This window comes from Triturus cristatus, chromosome 4_2 (genome assembly GCF_964204655.1).
Source record: "Triturus cristatus chromosome 4_2, aTriCri1.1, whole genome shotgun sequence".
Lineage (NCBI taxonomy): Eukaryota > Metazoa > Chordata > Amphibia > Caudata > Salamandridae > Triturus > Triturus cristatus.
In genome coordinates this window covers 775,979,399-775,998,542 of record NC_140586.1, presented here as the reverse complement: position 1 = coordinate 775,998,542, position 19,144 = coordinate 775,979,399, and the positions used below count along the sequence as shown (strand labels likewise).

Sequence of the window (19,144 nt, the reverse complement as noted above, 5' to 3'; positions counted from 1 at the left end):
AAGTTGAAAAGCTCCGCACCCTTTCTAATGACTGTATGATAGGGAGCCACTTCTTGAGATGGTGGGGCTCTTGAGGAAGAGAGCTCCCACTCCGGGGAGGTGTCCAGACCACTAGCATCTTGAAGACCCTCTCTTCGAAGCGGTTCTTCCTCCAACAGCCTCTGTGCCTCTCTTCTAGAACGCAACTCCGGTTGCGGTGTCAGCAGTGGCACATGTGACGCCGATAGCTCCTGAGTCGTACAAAGGCGAGAAGAAGGGCCACCAGACGGTGCCGGGGACTGAGTATACGCCGTCGAAAACCTCGGCGCCGGAAACTGCCAAGACGGCGCCGTCTGCATAAAAAGGTACGAAGGGTGCCAGGGCATATTTTTGAGGCACGCCCAAATTGAAGACAAGCGGGCCCACGGGACCCGAAGGTGCTCCAGAGGAGAAGGCCGCCTTGGCAAACACACCATACATAGCATTTAAAAAATGCGAGGGATCTGACCCCGGTCCAGAAAATGGAGGATACGGTGCAGTCAGGATCCACACGAGGTACATCCGGCGCCGGAACAGCCGGATCCACAGGCACAGTCTCATGCACAGGAGAAGGTTCGACCTGTGCCGGAAAGCCTCCCGAAGCCAGAGAGCCCCTTGGCGTTGGCGATCCCGCCGGTGTACCTTTAAGCGAAGGAGAATGGACCGGAGTCGCCTGAGGAGATGGGGAAGGCGATGGAGACACAGTCCTTTTGTCGCGACGTCGAGATGCCGGAGAAGGTGACCTCTAAGCCCTTCCCTTCGATGAACGTCGCCAAGAGCCATGCCTCCTCCTTTTTATGCTTCGACTCCAAAGCATGCGAGGCCGAAGACTTCGACTTGGACCTTTTCCGACCCCTCTTCTCCTTCCTTGCTTGCTTTCGCCATGAAGAGCTTGGTCTCACTCGATTTCAAGGCCTTCCGGTTCATCTTGCGACAGCATAAACAGCCCTCCACGTTGTGGTCCGATGATCAACACCACAAACAGTCCTCATGGGGGTCAGTGATGGACATATGACCCCCGCACACTCTACAGGGCTTGAATCCCGACTTTCTCGAAGTCGCCATCGTGCAGCTACAGTTAAACCTGGAGAAATTACAAAGTAACTCGAAAACAGCATGGAGAGTCCTAGAAAACCGTTGCGTGTCGATGGCGCAGAAAAAAAGGGAACTGACCTCATCACGCCGACGAGGCCCTCTTATGGCTCTGGTGACGTCATACGGAGTCGTGAGCGGAGCCGAGGCATTGTGACATCGTGGCGTGCGCAGAGATGTTGGGCAAGAATGTTTTCCGGGTCCAGTCTCACGCCTGGGGATAATTCTACGTTAAGGAATCTGCAGCTACAGCTTTGCAAAATGCTTTCTCAAACACGCTCATGACCCTGATGCCGCTAATCTCCAAATACAGCAATTTAAAAACCTGTTTTGAGCTTTATTATACACCTTATCAAATAGCCAAGTAGGGTAAGGGGAAGCGGTATATTGTCTTTGCTATGCACTATACTTCAAGGTCGCTACCTCTAAAGGGCTTGGATCATTTATTAATTAAATGAATGAATTCCTAAAGAATAGATAGCTTCTACATGTTGAGGTAACTACTCCCGGTAATACTGTTGGACATAACAAACCTAAATGAACAGGCTGGAGGGGCATTGGTTTGTGTAGCAATGACAGTGTATAGATTGTGAATTGCATCAGCATGGCTAGACCCCGTTTGTCCTGTGTTTCAACAGTGGCTAGCTCGATTAATAGAGATTTATAACTTAGAGAAAGATATATAGATAGATATCTATCTATATAGCTATATATCTATACATCTTTAACATGGAGCCAAAAAGCAAGGGATAAGAATATGGACATATCTTGTCAAATGGGTTGAAAACTCAATTATCTGAATTAGTATTAGTATGATGCAAACCTAAATTATGTCAGACTCAGAGTTTGACAGCCTTAGTAATATGTTTTTTTGAGATTTACTCTGCACTAATGCACTTTCGGATCCCGTCCGCTAAGAGACCAGCTGGGTAACACGAGTGAAAATTTTAACTTATAACCTGCACTAGCACTTTTTTGGATTTCCTTCGCCATGGTTTAACCAACATATGAAATTAGGTTTAGACCCGCCATCCAGTTTCCTGTCTGCACTATATCATCTGTATATATCGCACTATTACACTTTGTATTTGTTTATTAATGAAGTTCTGTAATGATGATGTGTAACACCCCTAATTATTGCTCTTGTAATGTATTAAAATTGTATGGTAGGGAGTGGGAGGGTTGGTGTCTGGGGGTAAAAAAAAAAAAAGTATAAATATATAAGATGCCTGCTGCAAAGAACATGTCCTTATGTGTTCAGAGGTTTCCAGGCAACAATAAAAATGTAAAGGTAACTTTGGTGGCAGGAGTTTTATCTAGTGCGGTTTCCACTCACGGAAATAGTAAGGCAAAATAATTGCAAACTCTAAATAAACAACATTTTACTCAAGTGCGGAAAAAAATATTTTGTCAGTTTCTTTATAGAAACCAACTCAAAATATAAGGTGGGGAGAAGCGTAGTGCAAAATATAAACACGGCGTCTGAAAGGCGTAATGCAAAATATAAACACAAAGTCTCTCACCAAAAAGTGATGCAAGCCATCACTGAACGGCGTTTAAGTTTAAATTATTTATGTAAAAGAAAAACAGGGCTGTCCTGTCAGAAATAAATACATTGTCACACTGCATGGAATGTTATGCTTCTAGTGAGCTAGGGCCGGTGGGGCTGAGGTGAAGGGGGAGGCAGCAGTTATGTATGTTATAGGGTTAGCCCTGCTGTGAAAAACAAGCCTGCAGATCGTCCCACGCAGTACCGCCCCCCCCCCCCCTCGGCAAGAGCCTGAGGGAAGAAACAAAGATAAAGGCATGTAGCCACTGAAACAAGGAGCACGGGGGGAGGGGAGGTAAGGTGGGAGGACAGGTGAAGCTGCAAATACAGAGGGGGGTTTTACAGCGGCATGTTTGTTTGTAAAAAGCCTTATGAAAAAGTCCTTGACCATGAGCTGGAGACGGAAAGCACATGGAACATGCCATCTGTTTCTAAAGTAAACAAGCACTGTGAAGATATCCACAGGTCTTGAGGCAAACACCTGCCTTAAAAATTATTTAAAAAAAAAAAAAAAGCACAGAAGCAAGCTGGAAGGCAAGGGCAGAAAGAAAAAAGTAGTGCACAGAAACAAAACATGTGGCCTCCAATGAAACGATCCATGTAGTAAGGTCAGTCGCCAGGGTAGTAACAAACCAGCCACAAGGGGAGAGAAATGCACACTGTTCACCAATGACAGCAATTCAATTTGGAAAGGCTAACCAAGCAACCAATAAAAAAAAGTGATAGGCGTGTTTGAACTCCACAGAGCAATTACTGCATGCCTCGCAGAGCAGCGCATGCATGCGGACTCTAGTCACAGCCTAAAAAGGGGTTTATGGTTGCGCAAAAGATAAGAGTCAAGACTGCTCGACCACACTACCCCCTTAAGAGCACCTTTGTATTGCTAGGGATACCTGTACTTCTTGCACATTATAACTCTTTTTGGTATACTATATAAAGAGCCAGCTTCCTACACATAGGCAACGTTATAGGTAAAGACATATAAACGTTAAATAGGTTAAATGCCAAGAAAGTTTACTTGTTGGCCTAGAACCTAACCTGAACATCACAGCAAATAATATGATCCAGTAAACAAAAAACAGCAGGGCCAAGTGTGGACTAACTGAAAAAAACATGCTAGGTTTAATTAATGAAGGGGTTACGCAAATATATTGATGGACTTACATGCCAACGAGTGGAAGGGTATAAACTTTGGGGTCAGAATCCAACACTAGCAACAGTTTTCGTGTTTGGTCCATGGTAAGATACCTAGAAAATAAAAATCATTGCCATTAATGGATGCGTGTGCTTTAAAGGATTACTACTGAAGGCGCGTAATCATGAACCACAGCAGAAGAATAATTAAAACATAGTATCTACCTCACATCACAAAGGGCTTCTTTAATTACACAAAACATTTTAGGCAAATAGGTTGTAAGCCAGACATTGCTTGTCCTGAATGGATGTCTGATCACTCCGAACACAAGTTATCTGATTTTTGGCATTTTTTTCCAAAACATGGCAATTCCCTCCAATATCACTTGTGTAACCACATATCCCTTCCAAAGCATGAAACCCACTTTATTACTCTGGATAGTCCTGGCCCCTGGAAATACCCCTTTTTTTATTTATGTGTTTGTATCATTAGAGAAGTAATTTAGGTGGGTAGACATTGTTAATCCGAACCAAATTTTTCTAGATGACATTTTCAAAAATGGCAGCAGTAGTGATGTAATATTTCAGGAACCATGAGACCTATATATTTCATTTTGGTGTCAAAACATTGGTTTTGGTTGTCAAGTAGTCTTATAGGGACAGAAAATAACTTCAGAGCAACACTTCCACCATTTTCTAAATTGGTGGCTCTATAATGTGTTTTAGTCATCATATTGGTAACTTATTTTAAAAATTGTTTTTGTTTCAGATTTTCCGTTGATTCAAATTCATAAACGTGAGCGAAGGTGGTGGTAGCAGAGGATCTTTACCTCCTGACAGTGTTGCCAACTACAAAATCAGAAGACTCCTTCAACAAAGAAGAAAGTGTCATATGCCAAACTAATCCGAAAGAAGAGCTATTTGAAATTGTAACAAGTGCAACAAGTTGTATAATATGGAAAAAAGCCTTGGGGAAAAAAAAAAAAAAGTCAAAAATAAATAGAAGAAACCAGTGAATCATAACAATCTGATTTTTCTGAGAAAGACGATAACCAAACCCACTGTCCATCCACTTAGAAGATTGATGGCTACCCCTCGTCCACCTCCACAAACTAATCTGAAAGCAGAGGCTCTTCAATGTGTTAACTTTGGTTCAACCAGAACAGCGGCCGAATGAATTGACGAAAGAACATAATACAGAGTATGCACTTTTTATCTGCAGTAGTTTCTTCCAAGATTAATTTTTCGGCGAGCAGCTGATCTAAATAGTGAGATGAATGTATTTGCAGAGGATCTGTATGCCCATCCAAGCTGCATGCGTGCATACATTCAAAATATGAATGTACAATGAGCTCCCAGCAGCAACGCAACCGCCAGCCTTTAGTTAAGTTTGCACTCTTTGAAAAAGCAAATGAAGTTTTAAAGCCACTCGCGTGCTATCTACGGGTTAACACTCCGTGAGATCAGAGAAATACTGGTCAACATTCATGAAAGTGTATTGATCCACAATAATTAAATTAAGATTTTTCTGGTGAGAATGTACAATGACAGAATTTGTTTTTGTCACTTATGGTGTTTTCAACTGATTTGACTCCTGAAGTTCTTGCTGCCAAAACAAGATCACAGGATGCAGAAGGAACCATTTTAAGAAATTGCCTTAAAGATTTAGATTTAGGACTTAATGAAAAATTTTGTGATGCCCCAGAGCTCTGCAAATCATGGGAGTCAACAAGAATGCCTGATTAACATTTTTTACATCATTGTTTAATATCAACAAAGCAAAACGGTTACAAACTAAAGTTCTTGAATTCGGAACAGAAGCGGACAACATTTATGATGGCTTTGAAGATCTAATCGAAGAAATGGAAGACAATCCCATGAACTGATGTACTTATGCTGTGTAAATGTACTGTCTTTACCAAATCATGTTTTATGAATTACATCACAGCCAGTCTATGTGAAACAAGCAAAAGTAGAGAGCTAATCATCATCAAACAAGCTTTATTCGGTTTGACAAGAACGATGAAAGCATGCAAATACAAGAACATGTGCATAGTTAAAAGTCTAAAATACAATTAGTACAATATAAAAAGGTAAGTGGGTAGAAGAGGCCATAAAATGTTCTCATGTTTAAGAGATCTAATAAAAAGAACAATTCAGTTATAATACCAAAAGGTACAGCAGCATTCTTCTAATAAAACATCTGTGCAAATCTAGCAGAGAACTAATGTATCCTTATCTAGCTTAGTGGGCGTACAGCATTATAATCTAATTGAAGAGAGTCGCACGAACCCCAGCCATCAGAATTCAATTCTAACAAGCAGGAGGTTTTTTGGCTTTTGGTGGGACGTTAGTCTACAACCGCCCCCAGCTATGATTTACTTTCACCACCTAGAATAGCGACAGAGGTTAGAGCAGCTTTTGCTGGGGTCATTAAAAAGGCTGCTGATATTTTAAAGTTGCAGCTTCCTGTGGTGTCCCAGTCTTCTGACCCCCTATTGGGTCTGCTCCATCAAGGAGACACTGGGATTGAGCCTTTACTTCCTTTTGGAGAGTCACTATATTACATTCTTCTGGGGACTTGGGCAAGGCCAACGTCAGGAGTTTCTGTTGGGCGTGCCATTGCATACGGTCATCGACCTGGTCCAGATGATCCGGTTTGTCTTTGTCAACACCCGAAGGTTACAGTGCTTGCTGAGCAGGCAGCTTTGGCTTAGCTGAATTTGGAAACTCCTCTATTGCTTCTACAGAGTAAGGAGTCTCGGTGGATGGAGACGTGTAGCCAAAATTTGTTTGTGTCCACTAGTTCGGCCGTAAGATCGTTAAACACGTCCTGTGTGTTTGGACAGGCTTCTTTTGCCTTAGATTTTGTCGACCGACTACTTCCATCTCTCCTGGAGTAAATTAGAGCTGAACTTTCTCAGCGCATATAGGATGGTCGTGAAATAGCAAAATTCTCTATCAGGTCAGCGATGGACACAACGGATTCCGTTGGTAGAGCTAGGACTAGATCAGTAGCTCTGGGGAGACACGCTTGGTTGCGCGATTCCAGTTTCCCCAAGAATATTCTGGAGAATCTAAAGAACTTACCTTTTGACTGAATCAATTTATTTGATAGCCACGCTTATTCCGCAGTCCAGCGCCTCATTGCTGGTGATTGGACCTCATCAGGTCTTGTTAATTTATCCTATGGTGGCCACAGCTGTGGTCCCTATGTTAATGGCCTTCATTGAATTATTAGTGCTGAAGTGTAACGCAGTGCTTTTGACTTATATTGATAGTATTAGTCTCCGAGTTTGGGTCTTTAGTTCCCGGATGGTGTGTGCAGCTGGTTTAGTTTTATTTTCAATTTTCTCTGATTAAGAGCTAGCCTCGAGCTCCTAAAGATCTAGTCTCAAGAGATTATACCCGTTTTATGGGTATGTGACTTACTCTATGTGGAGTGTTGGGAACGTACTTCTCTACTATAGAATCTCTAGGTTCTACAACAGTGTCCTACTCGGCTTGGCGTTATGTTCTTCTAAGTACTATAGTAGTGAACCAAGATCTCCATTTTCTTTCATAGGGTTCTGTTGCACTTTCACGCATATCTGGTTTTTCCAAACCAGTGAACTCTGGGCGATATGTTTTTGCTTCTTAGTGTCCTACTTGTGTATTTGAGTGCATCAGAACTTTGAAGAGGTTGAGCAAGTTGGAACGTTGCTCTAGTTCAGAGTGTAAATTTGCATTCTTAGGATGTTTTTCGCTTGCGAGTTCTTCCTTTAGGGTAAAGAACGCAGCCTGCTATAGACGAGATTATCATCCTCAAATTTAGGTTATACCTATTCATGCTCCATGTTGTGGTGCAGTATATTGGCAGCCGGAGGTTTGTAATTGGTCCAACTTGTCCCAAAGTTAACACAAGTTTGGTGCATTCATCCATCCAGTTTTGCAAACTACTCTCTTTTTTGTATGTTTTTGATGTATGTAGTCTTGTCTGATCTACATTCCCCATCTTCTGGAAGGGATGTACTTATTTCTTTTAGCATTTCTCGCCCTGTGAGGATTCATGACAGCCTTTTCTTGTTTTCAGTTATACCAATTGACAGACGGCAATTTTCTTAAGACAATCACCTACAGTGATTGCCCCTTTTTGCGGGGGCAGTTTAATTTTCTTTTACCACATCTCTCATTTCAGAGATCGTATACACATGAATGTGTGCTGTTGTACTTATTATATGGTCCTGTTTAACAGGTGATGTATGAACCGGTTGTTGGCAGGGCTGTACTTATATCTTGAACTGCACTTTTATGTGCTGTCCTCCCCCACCGTTTCCTACATCTTTTATGTGTTTCACATATTTATTTCTTATTATTTAAAAAAGAAACAAGGAGAGCAGTTTTTTTTATTGCTTGCCCTGGTATTTTGAGCTTATTGGGACTCAAAAAAGTGGTTTCGTCTCTTGAACTTTCATACTGAAAGTGGGCACGTTTTATATGTCCCTGCGTTTTAGCAGTATTCATTGGCCAGAGAATTCTGTGAATGGATGGCCCAATAGGAGCATCAGGTGATACTTTTCTGTACATGTTCGAGGAATGTGTGCTGTGATGCACATGATTGTATACTCCTGCCATTTAGCGTGGGCACTAGTTTTTGTTTAAATGTTCATTTAATCACCCTTCTTTCAAATGGGAGTGGTTGGTAAAGTATGAGTATGTGTGTACTTCTTTTGCATCCTGTTTTTTACAACAGTGAGAAGTTTTAATTTATTTCTTATTGGTATCATTACACCTGGACACTGGTGATGTCAACAGATCATGTACTGGTGTGACTTAAACACTTAGTGTTGTAGATTCGGTTTAACTTCTACCATACCATTCATTACTTTAATGATTGGTTAATAGAGGGTATGATCTCATCCCTCTTGTGGGTTATTCTCTAGGGTGCAGAGTTTCCAACGATGGCATCACTAGGAGCTGTATGATGACGCTCCTTTCCCGCCCCCCCCCCCCTCCCCTCCCCTCCCCCCCTCCAAAAGCTCTAGTGAAAAACCTGGTACAAGCTGATCTGGAAGGTGATTGGGAGCTGCACGTGAAGACTGTGGCGAAACTGATTACCGTGTTTCGCGAATTCGATTGCCTAAACTACCTGAAAAATGGGTCCTGGTATTTGGAAAGAGTGAAAAAGCTAGGAGGTGGAAAAACCAAACCTCTACATGAAATTCATCCAAAGACAATTTGTGGTGAAAGACACAGAGGGAAGGTTCAATGCTGTGGTTCCAGATATGAAACTGGAACAGACGAATCAGAGATCAGAGAAAAGCTCCAAGGGAATTGTTGGTCAGACATCTAAAAGTGAATATGCTGCTCAATTGCAGCAAGTTCATCATGAAGTCCTTTCTATTTGCAATGTTTTCTGAAAGATGACAAATTCAAAATTAATGGACCATCGTGAAACTGTTCCTCACCACGAACTTGTGGGAAAGAGAGGGGAACGTTTTAATAAACATGTTGACAGCTTTCTTCTTGCAGCAGCAAGGAAACCCCTTTGAACTGACTGAGGCAGTGAGACTACACAACTTTGCAACCAAACAATATGTAGATAACGATATAAAAAAACGTCTACCAGATGTCCAGGAACATGGATTGAAACTATTTTCAGAACTTAAAGCAGGAGATTGTATTGAAAGAGAAAAAGCTGTTGGCATAATCACTAAAGCTAAACTTCCACGCCAAAATTGCCATAGTAAGAGTTTTGTCCAACTAGCCTCTACAAAACAGGTTACAAAAAAAGAAAAAACTTAAGCAAGCAAATGGAGGGATGGATGTCGCATGATCTTCTTCCAGCAAACGCATTATTTGCTGGAGATGCTGCAACTAAACCAGTGAAGCAACAACTCGTACAAAAGTTCCCAAAAAAAATTCACCTGGCGAATCTCAATCCAAACAAGCATTGGCATAGCCAATAGGTCTTGATTTTGGGACCTTATAAGTATTTAGTTCTGCAGCACAATATCCTTGGTGCAACAACATCAACTGTTGCATGGTTAAACACTTAAAAGGTCCCAAAGGCGAGACCTATTGGCTATGCCAATGCTTGCTTCTGTATGTGGACTGCACCTCCTTTTTGACTTTACTTCAGTTGGGATTTCACAGGGCCATGAACCTCCACGTCAACCGTGTGGTATGAGGTTTCTTTGGTTCCGCATGAGAAAATGTGCAGTAGTGAAGCGCAACTAGTGTTCGTTAATAAGAGTATAAAAATACCAAGAGATAATCTACTATTATAATCTGCAATGTATTGAATATTTTTGCTTTTTCATAATACATTCATGCCAACATCTATAAACAGGAAAGATTGATTATTATTATTTTTTAATCAGGGTTCATTATTTTCCCACCTGACTTGCAATGAAGTGGAGGCATTTTTTGGCAGGAGAAAAATAAATTAAGCCATTTTTCTTAAAAAAATATTCATGCGCCCCCAACCTGAATCACATATTTTGACATGTAGCTACAAAGTCAAGTGATTTACAAATAATTAGTCTATATAGCATTATTTATTGCCAATAGTTTTAATGCCACTAAGTAGAGGAGCCGGGGGGGGGGGGGGGGGGGGGGGGAGGGCGGGAGGGGAAGGGGTTGAATAACAGAATATATTAATACATACTAGAATATGCATCAATCCTGCTACACATAAATAAAACATAATTACTTGTATTCATTAATACGAGCAATGGATAATGTACCTGTTTGTGCCTGAAACAACAGAAGGAATTTATTTACGGAAAATGTTGACTAAATAATTAAGTGATTGCAAATGTCTTATACATTTGCAACCAGTGTTAGCGGGAATAAAGAAATGGACCTGTTGGAATAAATAGCACCCCTTCCACTATTAAATGAATGGGGTGGTGGGGGGGGGGGGGGGGGCTGGGGGGGGCGAGTTACCAGGCACGAAGCAGTAAGTGAAAAGCAAAACAATTGTTACGTTGGGGAGTCAGACTTCACCTCTGCGCTGTGATGCTCCTGCGTGCTCCAAGTGGGTTTGCTGAACCGGTTGCAGTGCGCACGCTGTCTTCAGCAGGTTTCTTCTCTGTACTGACTGGAGCGAGTCAGGGACATCTAATGGAGGGGCCCGGATGTGGCTGCCGCTGTAAGTAGTTCATGTAGCCAGTTGCTATGCTTTTTTGTTTGAGGACCTCATACACAGTATGATATTTACAACGAGCTCCAGGGGTAACCATGGGTAGAGGAGGAGGAGCTTCGTAGGCAATAAGGTCTGTGCAGAAGCATGGCTGTATGCAGAGAAAACGTATAAGCAACGCACAGAAAACAAGCAATGGCCGGGGGGCCGTGAAAGTGACACTGCCGCACGGCACGAAAGTGAAAGAAATGAAGCTGACTATTAGGGAGGGGTGGGGGGTGGGGATTCACACGCACGCTGTAAGGCTTAACAAGCCATTACGGAAAGCCAGATGGCAGCTGTGCACGTCGCGCGCGCTTGTGTGCATAACAGCAAGCTGGTGGCTGGAAAAAGCCTCTGGGTAGCACTTTTAAAACCCAGTTAGTAAATGCCTCGCCAGAGCAGTGCATGCGCTGGCTCAGGCGAGACCTAAAAAGCGTCCTCATTGAAACTGCTGTTGTGGTGGACTGTGTGTCAGAATTGCAAATAGTCAAGATTTCATTCATGCAAAGCTTCAGAGAAGGCGTGCAGACTGGTCTACAGATATCAAGCAAGACCTGCACATTGTCTTTGACAGTTATCTTGAACTATCCGTCTAGGAAAGTGAGAGAATCGGACGAATGTCTGCAAGCGGAACAATAGACATTGCCTGCTTCGAAAATCCGACACCTGTACATGAGCTACTTGATAAATTCTGGTCATCAACATTGAACAAGATAAACTTGGAGAAGTTAACTTGCCAAAACATTGCTGATGCTTCAGTGAACACTGAATTGCTAATTATTGAAAGTGGAATAATTGGCAAGAGGGAGTTTGTGTCCGCTGAGATATATTCAAAAGGTAAAGACCATATTGTTCAAGAACTTAACAGCAACTTGGAGGAAGGGGACCGTCAGGTCGTGCCACATGTTGAGTGGGCTATTCGAAACGGTTCCAATGGAGTCATTGCAATGTCAAATGACACAAATGTTATTATTCTTCTACTTAGATTTGTTACAATGGTCATACGTCAAGGACTGTCAGAGTTAAGGATAAGTTATGAAACAGGCGAGAAAATACACTTTATCCCGCTTCAAATTCTGTTAAAGAACCTTGACCTAGAGATGGCCAATGTTCCTATCAACGCACATACTCTTACGGGTGATGACACTATGAGCAAAATGGAAACAAAGCTTGGAGCTGTAACTGCGGAACCTGTCAAGTTTCAAAAAGGATTTGCTGAGACAGAAGAAGAATGCGACTTTTAAGACGTTGAAAAATACCTCGTGCGAGCTCTGTCACACATTTGACGATCTTCGGTACAGTGAGTTCAAGAGATCAGTCCCGCTAAGTGACCTTCCACCGACATCCTATTCTGTGTTTGGACACATTATAAGAGCACACTACTTGAACACATGATGTGTAAATGTTTTGGATCATAGAAATGTAGAGAAAGATCTGTGCGAGTTTGGTTGGAAAGATATTGAGGGGTGCTGAAACCTATAACATTTCTAACTCCTCTACCCACAGAACTTACACGCACATATACTTGCAAAACCACACAAAAAGATGCCCCTGTCGATATGCTCTTCTCAAATGTTCAACATTCTGCAAATGTACCATGAGCGATTACCGAAACAAAGAGAACTATAGAAATGCGTTTGAAACAGGAGTGATATACGTTCTTTTTTTCTCATATTCAGATCATAAACAATGTTTGGTTTATACATAAAAGGATTAAAAAAAAAACATTAATGGATATATTGAGATATATATATATATATATACACACACACACACACACACGTCTCTTCTTCCACTATTCTAACCAACATTTTTGGAAAATGGCGGAAGGGTTGCTCTGAGGAGTTATTTTCTGTCTCTATAAGACTACTTGACCCCCAAAACCTATGTTTTGGCACCAAAATAAAGAATATAGGTCTCATGGTTCCTAAAATATTACATCACTGCAACACATTTGCCAGTTTTAAAAATGTCGTCCAGAAAATCTCTGCCCAGATCAGCAATTTCTACCCAAGCTTAACTACTTCTCCAATGATCCAAAAACACGAATCAAAATCTCTGGACAAGAATTTTTTTATGGAGGTATACCTTGGGGCTGCTATTAGGAGCAAGAGTTTGAGTATATCCAGACATATATGGGGAACCATACACCAGACATCTTGCTTCGCGGGGGGACTACAGCCCCAGACTGCCCTGCCGTCTTTCTGCACCAGGAGGCTCCGCCGTCACTGCATTACGCTCGGAGGCGCATTCAACCAGCTCACGGTCACCGCTCCGTGACCCGGCCGCGTCTGGGCTGGGCCAGATCTCTTGATCCATGTGGCCAGAACATGGTCTCTCCAGAACACGGCTTAGTGGACTAAAGCCCGCAAGGTACTTGCATGGACTTTACTTTCTGTGGTGACTGTGTTCTATTTAGTTATAATTTTACTACCTAACTTTTGGCATTTTGTAGCCCCCAGGCTCTAGGTTTAAGAAGTGTCTCCTGTGATCTCTATCCTGAAGCGGAAGTGTTCAGACTTGGTACTCTGGGCTATATTAAGTAAAAGGGATTCCTGACTAGCTGGTAATGGGTAAAAGGAAATTAGCTGTTGGGGAACCCTCAGGGAAAAATGCTGTAGGCCCAGTCAGGACGATAGACTCCTTAACTAGGGCGGCTAATGCCATAACAAAGGAGATAGCCCTAACTGAGAAAAGACTTTCCCTGGAGACTGAGAAAATAGCACTGGGAAATGCTGGACGCGGTTTAATTCAGGAGGAAAACAGTGTCCCAACAGAAGAAATATGTTCTACCACACCCCCTATCATTGTCGGAAGCCAAATGGGCGACCGGGACTCACCTACTGGTATTTCCGCAGCCACCCTAACAGCAGGTGATGATCTGGATTGCCCCCCGACCAAGAGAAAACAAACTGGCGGAAGCAAAGCTTTGAGAAAGTCTCCGTGAACAAAAACAATTCCGCCACCGGCTGAATTAAAACTGGAACTGCTGTTGGACAGCCTTTTTGCAATGCTAGAGACTATGACTAAAGCCTTGTTAGTACCTGTAATTTCCAAGTTCGAAGGAATTAAGTGAAAATCTGATTATTTTGTTTCCATACATAATAACTGTGTTTAGGTCTCGGCTAGCAAAGACTGCGCTTGCGCAGTCTCGCTCGCAAGATTTAACCTTTTAGGAGAGGGGGCTTTAACCCGCCCCTTTTTTTTTTTCCCTCTTCTCCATTGACTGGCCTTTTAAATGCTGGTCAGCCATTGGAGAAGAGCTTGGTCTCTCCAAACAAGCCCCGTCTTTTTCGGATTCGGGGGGAGTGTTTTTTCGATTCTTTCAGTCCTCTGGAATGTAAACATTCCAGCCAATGGCAAGAGGAGAGAAAGAAAAACACGCCCCCGAATCCGAAAACGCCGCTGCGTTTCTCCGGGGCATTTCTGCTCGACCTCGGAGAAAGGTGGCGATGTTCATGGCTTAGCTTAGGGAATTTGTGATGTTTCGGGTTTTTCCATGCCTATTCTATTAACGCGGCCTTTTACCATTATAATAGTGCGCCGTCTTGCCCGATTCAAAGTCCAGTTAACTGCAGTTGTATTTAATTAATATTTAGATCATGAAAGCTGTTCTAGAATGTTGAATGCGAAAAAGATGCTCGCCAAATAACATGCAAACGTCAGCCTGCGAATAACATATTGGCTGAATGAGATGCTGTCAGCATTACTTAATAAGGTGGGAAATAAGATGCCAATTGCTGCTCGGCCGCCGGGTGGTGCAATACACATTTGTGAGTCTGGCACATTTCATGTTCCAGTTTGCAAAATATTTAATCCTGAATCGAAGAGCACTCACTAGCTTGTGTTGTGGAGCTGTTGTTGCACTCGTGCCACCTATAGCAGCCCTGGTCCGGATGTGAGTTTACACTGCAACCCGTCCACGCATCCCGCGAGAACCGCTCTGCCCGTCGCTGAGCGCTGTAGGCTGCTCGCACAGCTCTCGCGAGATCAGCCCGGACTCATCATGGCGGAAGGTATTGCTTGCTTGTTCAGTGTGCACCAGAGCCGGGTTTCAGGGGGGTGGCGAGAGGGTGCCTGTGGTCCTGTCCATGCACCCAACCTCCTGGGGTCAACCGCGTACCATTCCACGGGTGAGCGGCTGGGTTAAAAGCTAACTATTTTACGTGTACTGGTCCACGCCCTGCTGAGGCTGGCACCGGCTAAGTTGTCATCTCATAAATAGTGCTGCTGAAATTTGTTATCGATATGTCTCTCTCCCAACTTTTACACTTGTGCTTGCATCCTCTCCCCCAGCAAAATACAACTACTTTGCCTTCAGCAAAACCTGAACCTGCCAGTTACAAACCCTGTAGTCTCAGGAGATCATAGTATGGCTTTATTCTTCGTGGTCCGCATTCCGATATTACTATATTTTTGTAAATCCAAGAGGCATGTTTTGCCTCTGGCAGAATAAACATTGCAGTGTCTCGCACAACAGACTTGTGAACAATGTTTCAGTTGTTTTCGCGTGGCCTTTATTACCTAGGAGGATCACTAAGTGTATTTTTCTAAAACTGTATACTTATGATTGATGTTTAATGTTCTTCCTAGAGAGAGATTGGAGTTTTGTCTAGTGGAAGTTTTGACTCCTGGAAAGGTAGCACATAGGGTTAATGTGCCCGCAGCAAAGAACATGTACCATGCAGATCACAAAGTGCACATAATGTAAATAGGTCAGTGGGCTAGTGTGTGTGTGTGTGTGCGTGCGTGCGCGTGTGGCTTGCTCTATGTGAGTGGCTGTGTGGGTGGCTCTGTGTGGGTGGGTGGCTGTGTGTGTGGGGTGGCTCTGTGTGTGTGGGTGCAAATGCAATAGGTCTCGCATTTGAGTGATTGAGCTATTAACATTGTAAATAACAAAGCCGTTTCTTTAAATGTTTTAAAAACAAAAACAAACAAAAATAACGTCATGTGCAATGCCAATAGCTCTACCTTTAACAATTCCGAGACCGTTGCATTGTAAATGCTTGTTCTGGGCATGACATAGCAGCCGGAGGAAGAGGGAGCGCCTGTCAAGTTCCTACTGGTTCGGCTCATATACCCCAGGTTGGCAGCACCCAAGTACATCAGGCAATCAGTACTCAAGCCCAAGAGGGTATGTCTTATCCTAGTAATACCATTACTGACTACATTCCAGGGGGCAGGGGGGGGTCGGTCACCGCATCCCAGGTAGTTCATCAGAAAGTGCAGGAAATAGCTAAGGAGGACCCGCTATCTACACATACAATAGTTCACCACGAACCACTGCAAAACAAATGTATACATGATCTCCCACCCCAATCAGCACCTTTAGTAGCTGTGTTTTTGGGGGTTCCTCCACTTACATCTGGAACCAAGGAAACCTCATTGGATCTCATACACAAGACCACTCATTGGTGTAACAATAATGTGACTAATGGCTTAAATATTTCTCCTGACATTATTCTGGCCAGAAGGGTGGGTTGGATTGGTCACGGACTAGGAAAAACACTGAGGGGGGATTGCATAATTGTCAATTTCAGGCACCCCATGCAAGCTAAAGCATTAGTAGACTGTCAATATAAGAATGGTACCAAATCTAAAATTAGAATAGTCTCACTTCAAACTTTTTATCCTTTTAAACATTCCCCAGTAAACCGCGATTGGCAGACGAATGGCTGGCAGATGCCGTTTTAAGTTGGTTACACATCCCCAAGGTAGAAGTTCGAACATTACACTACCAAATCGATATCTACCATTAGCTAACCCCCAGGGACTTGATGCAAATGATTGACTGGTAACGGTAGCTGGGACAACACAGGTTAAGAAGTCTCTACCGAAAGCTTATATTGAACCAATAATAGCGGTCCCCACATCCAAACGCTTGTTGGATAATCCCCCTAACTCTACCCCTATTCCAACTATTTCCAATGATGTTTCAACAAAGGTATTGTCCTGGAAAATAGCTGGGCTTAGGTCAAAGAAGGGTGATATTTCTTGGGTACACTTTGTCACACACCATATTATTGCTTTACAAGAGACCTGGGAGCCCAATGATTGTTTTTTATCTTAATGGCTTTACCTCGTTTTGCAAACACGCAATCCAGTCTAACATGGGCAGAGCTTCTTTTAATGTTCAGTCTTAAACTTTGTTAGAGCCAAATTGATTGATTCTCCATCACCCCATGTGTTAGCAGTGAAATTGTCAGGAAAGAACCTTACCACCTTGTTAGTAGTGAATTTTTGTACTTCCTTCTCCAGGATTCATGAGAACTAAAACCTTCTGGCCTTAGAAGATTTAGTGAAACATTATGGGGAAGGAAGTCAAGTTTACTATGACACGCTAATTCTGGGATTTTAACATTCGAAAATGCTGTCTTAACTGTCCCTCAATGTTGGAGGAGGAAGACGATTTGCAGGTGTCAAACCACTTTGAGCAAACACCATCAGGCATTTTCTAAGAAGATTTGCTCTCTGCTTACAATCTGCATTGTTTACAGCAGTCAGTCAGATTTCTGTCCGGGTCCCTACCTACGCAGGCAACGGTAGCTCAAGTACAACTGATTATATTTTTTCATCTGCTTTATTATTGCCGGCTGTACAGATTTTTAATGTGGTTTGTAACGGTTTTAGTGACCACAACCCTTTAACACTGGTTCTCCTCCTCTCGTCTGCCTTAAAAGGGGGGGGGGGGGGGGTGCTGCGAACCAAATTACTAATACATACATAAGTACCAAAGACCAAGTACGAAGGTGGAGGTGGGAAAAGATCACCCCCGAGAGTTTCTTGGAGAATTTGTAGACCACCTGTGCCTCGGAGCTTCAAGTATGTATGGACCCAGCATTACATGACAGAGCTACTTTAGATGCCTTGGATACCATCGTTAAATAGGCTGCTTCTAATCTATTAAAACCAAAGTGAAATGCCCAAAACTAAAAAGGTGGTTCGATGATACTTGCTCAGCTGCCCATAAGGAGTTAATGAAGGCCGTCAAGCAAGAACAGAGGGACCGAATATTAACTAGGAGCTGCAGGAAGGTGTACAAATTAGCAGTTCATAAGAGGAAAAAACAATTGAGAGCATGCCTGGGAGGAGCTTAGTCAAGTTAGCGTCCTGTCTGATAGCTCTAGATTTTGGTCTGTAGTTACCAGTCCCCTTTATTTGTCCAGCACTTTGGCAATATTTATAGCAATACCGATTTAGAAGAAGCCGTGGGACATACAGTTTGCGGACTAGTTAGCTCCAGTCTCCATTTCAGAACAGATTAGGTCTACAAAGCTATTATTTCTACAACAGGCGGAAAGGATCCTGGCCCTGATGGGGTACCAGCAGATCTCTAGAAGGCTGACCCTAAAGTCTGGGCCAAGATTTTAACACATGTTTTTAATGCTGCATGTGCTTATGGCTTCCCCTCGTCATGGGCAAAGACAAGTCATTGTCCCCATTTTTAAAAAGGGTCTCCGGAATGACCCGGCATGTTATAGACCAATTTCGCTCTTAGATTCTGTGGCTAAAACTATGGGTAAAAGTAGTTCTGGATCGCCTCACAGCCTGGCTTGATCATTTCCGATCTCCAATATGGATTCAGGCAGGGGAAAGGGACACTAGATCAATGCCGGAACCCCCATTTGGTGATCGGGAAGTAGATTGTTGCCAAGGGAGGGGTCCTGCATCTGGCCTTCATGGATCTAACCTCAGCTTTTGAACTTGTTAATAGCTCTAAGCTCTGGTTGATCCTTCGTGATATAGGGCTAGATGCATAACTGATCTGCTTTCTGCATACTGCTCATGCTTACACCAAGGCTGCAGTACAGTTTAATGAAGACGGCAGTCTGACAGACTCCTGGGCAGCAGGAAGGGGGGGGGGGTCCAGCAGGGGGGCATTTTGGCTCCCCTGCTGTTAGAAAACCCACTCCCACACCGGAAGGGTGGTAGTGTTCTCCCAGACATACACTGTGGTAGCTTGGCTCGTGTGGTCAGGGATCAGGCACCGTGCTAAGCATACGTCATACCCTCACAATAACCATGCGTGCATCCGTTCCAAAAACGACACTACACCTTAAAAATTATACTGAAAATATATCTCTTTATCTTCTTTTCTCTTAGTTGCTGATCCAATAAATAATAATATAATCACAGTACACAAGGCTTTTCCTGTGGAAGGGTAAGTCAAATAAATACTATCT

The 19,144-nt window shown here is 43.0% G+C and overlaps 1 protein-coding gene across 1 annotated transcript in view; it reads right to left on the bottom strand.

Moving 5' to 3' along the window:
* STIL (STIL centriolar assembly protein) overlaps positions 1-19,144 on the bottom strand; it is a 310,496-nt gene that overhangs the window by 239,531 nt on the left and 51,821 nt on the right. Inside the window, exon 7 of the mRNA XM_085602678.1 lies at positions 3,824-3,907. Within this exon, the coding sequence (XP_085458804.1) occupies positions 3,824-3,907 (84 nt within the window). The remainder of the gene's footprint in view (positions 1-3,823; positions 3,908-19,144) is intronic.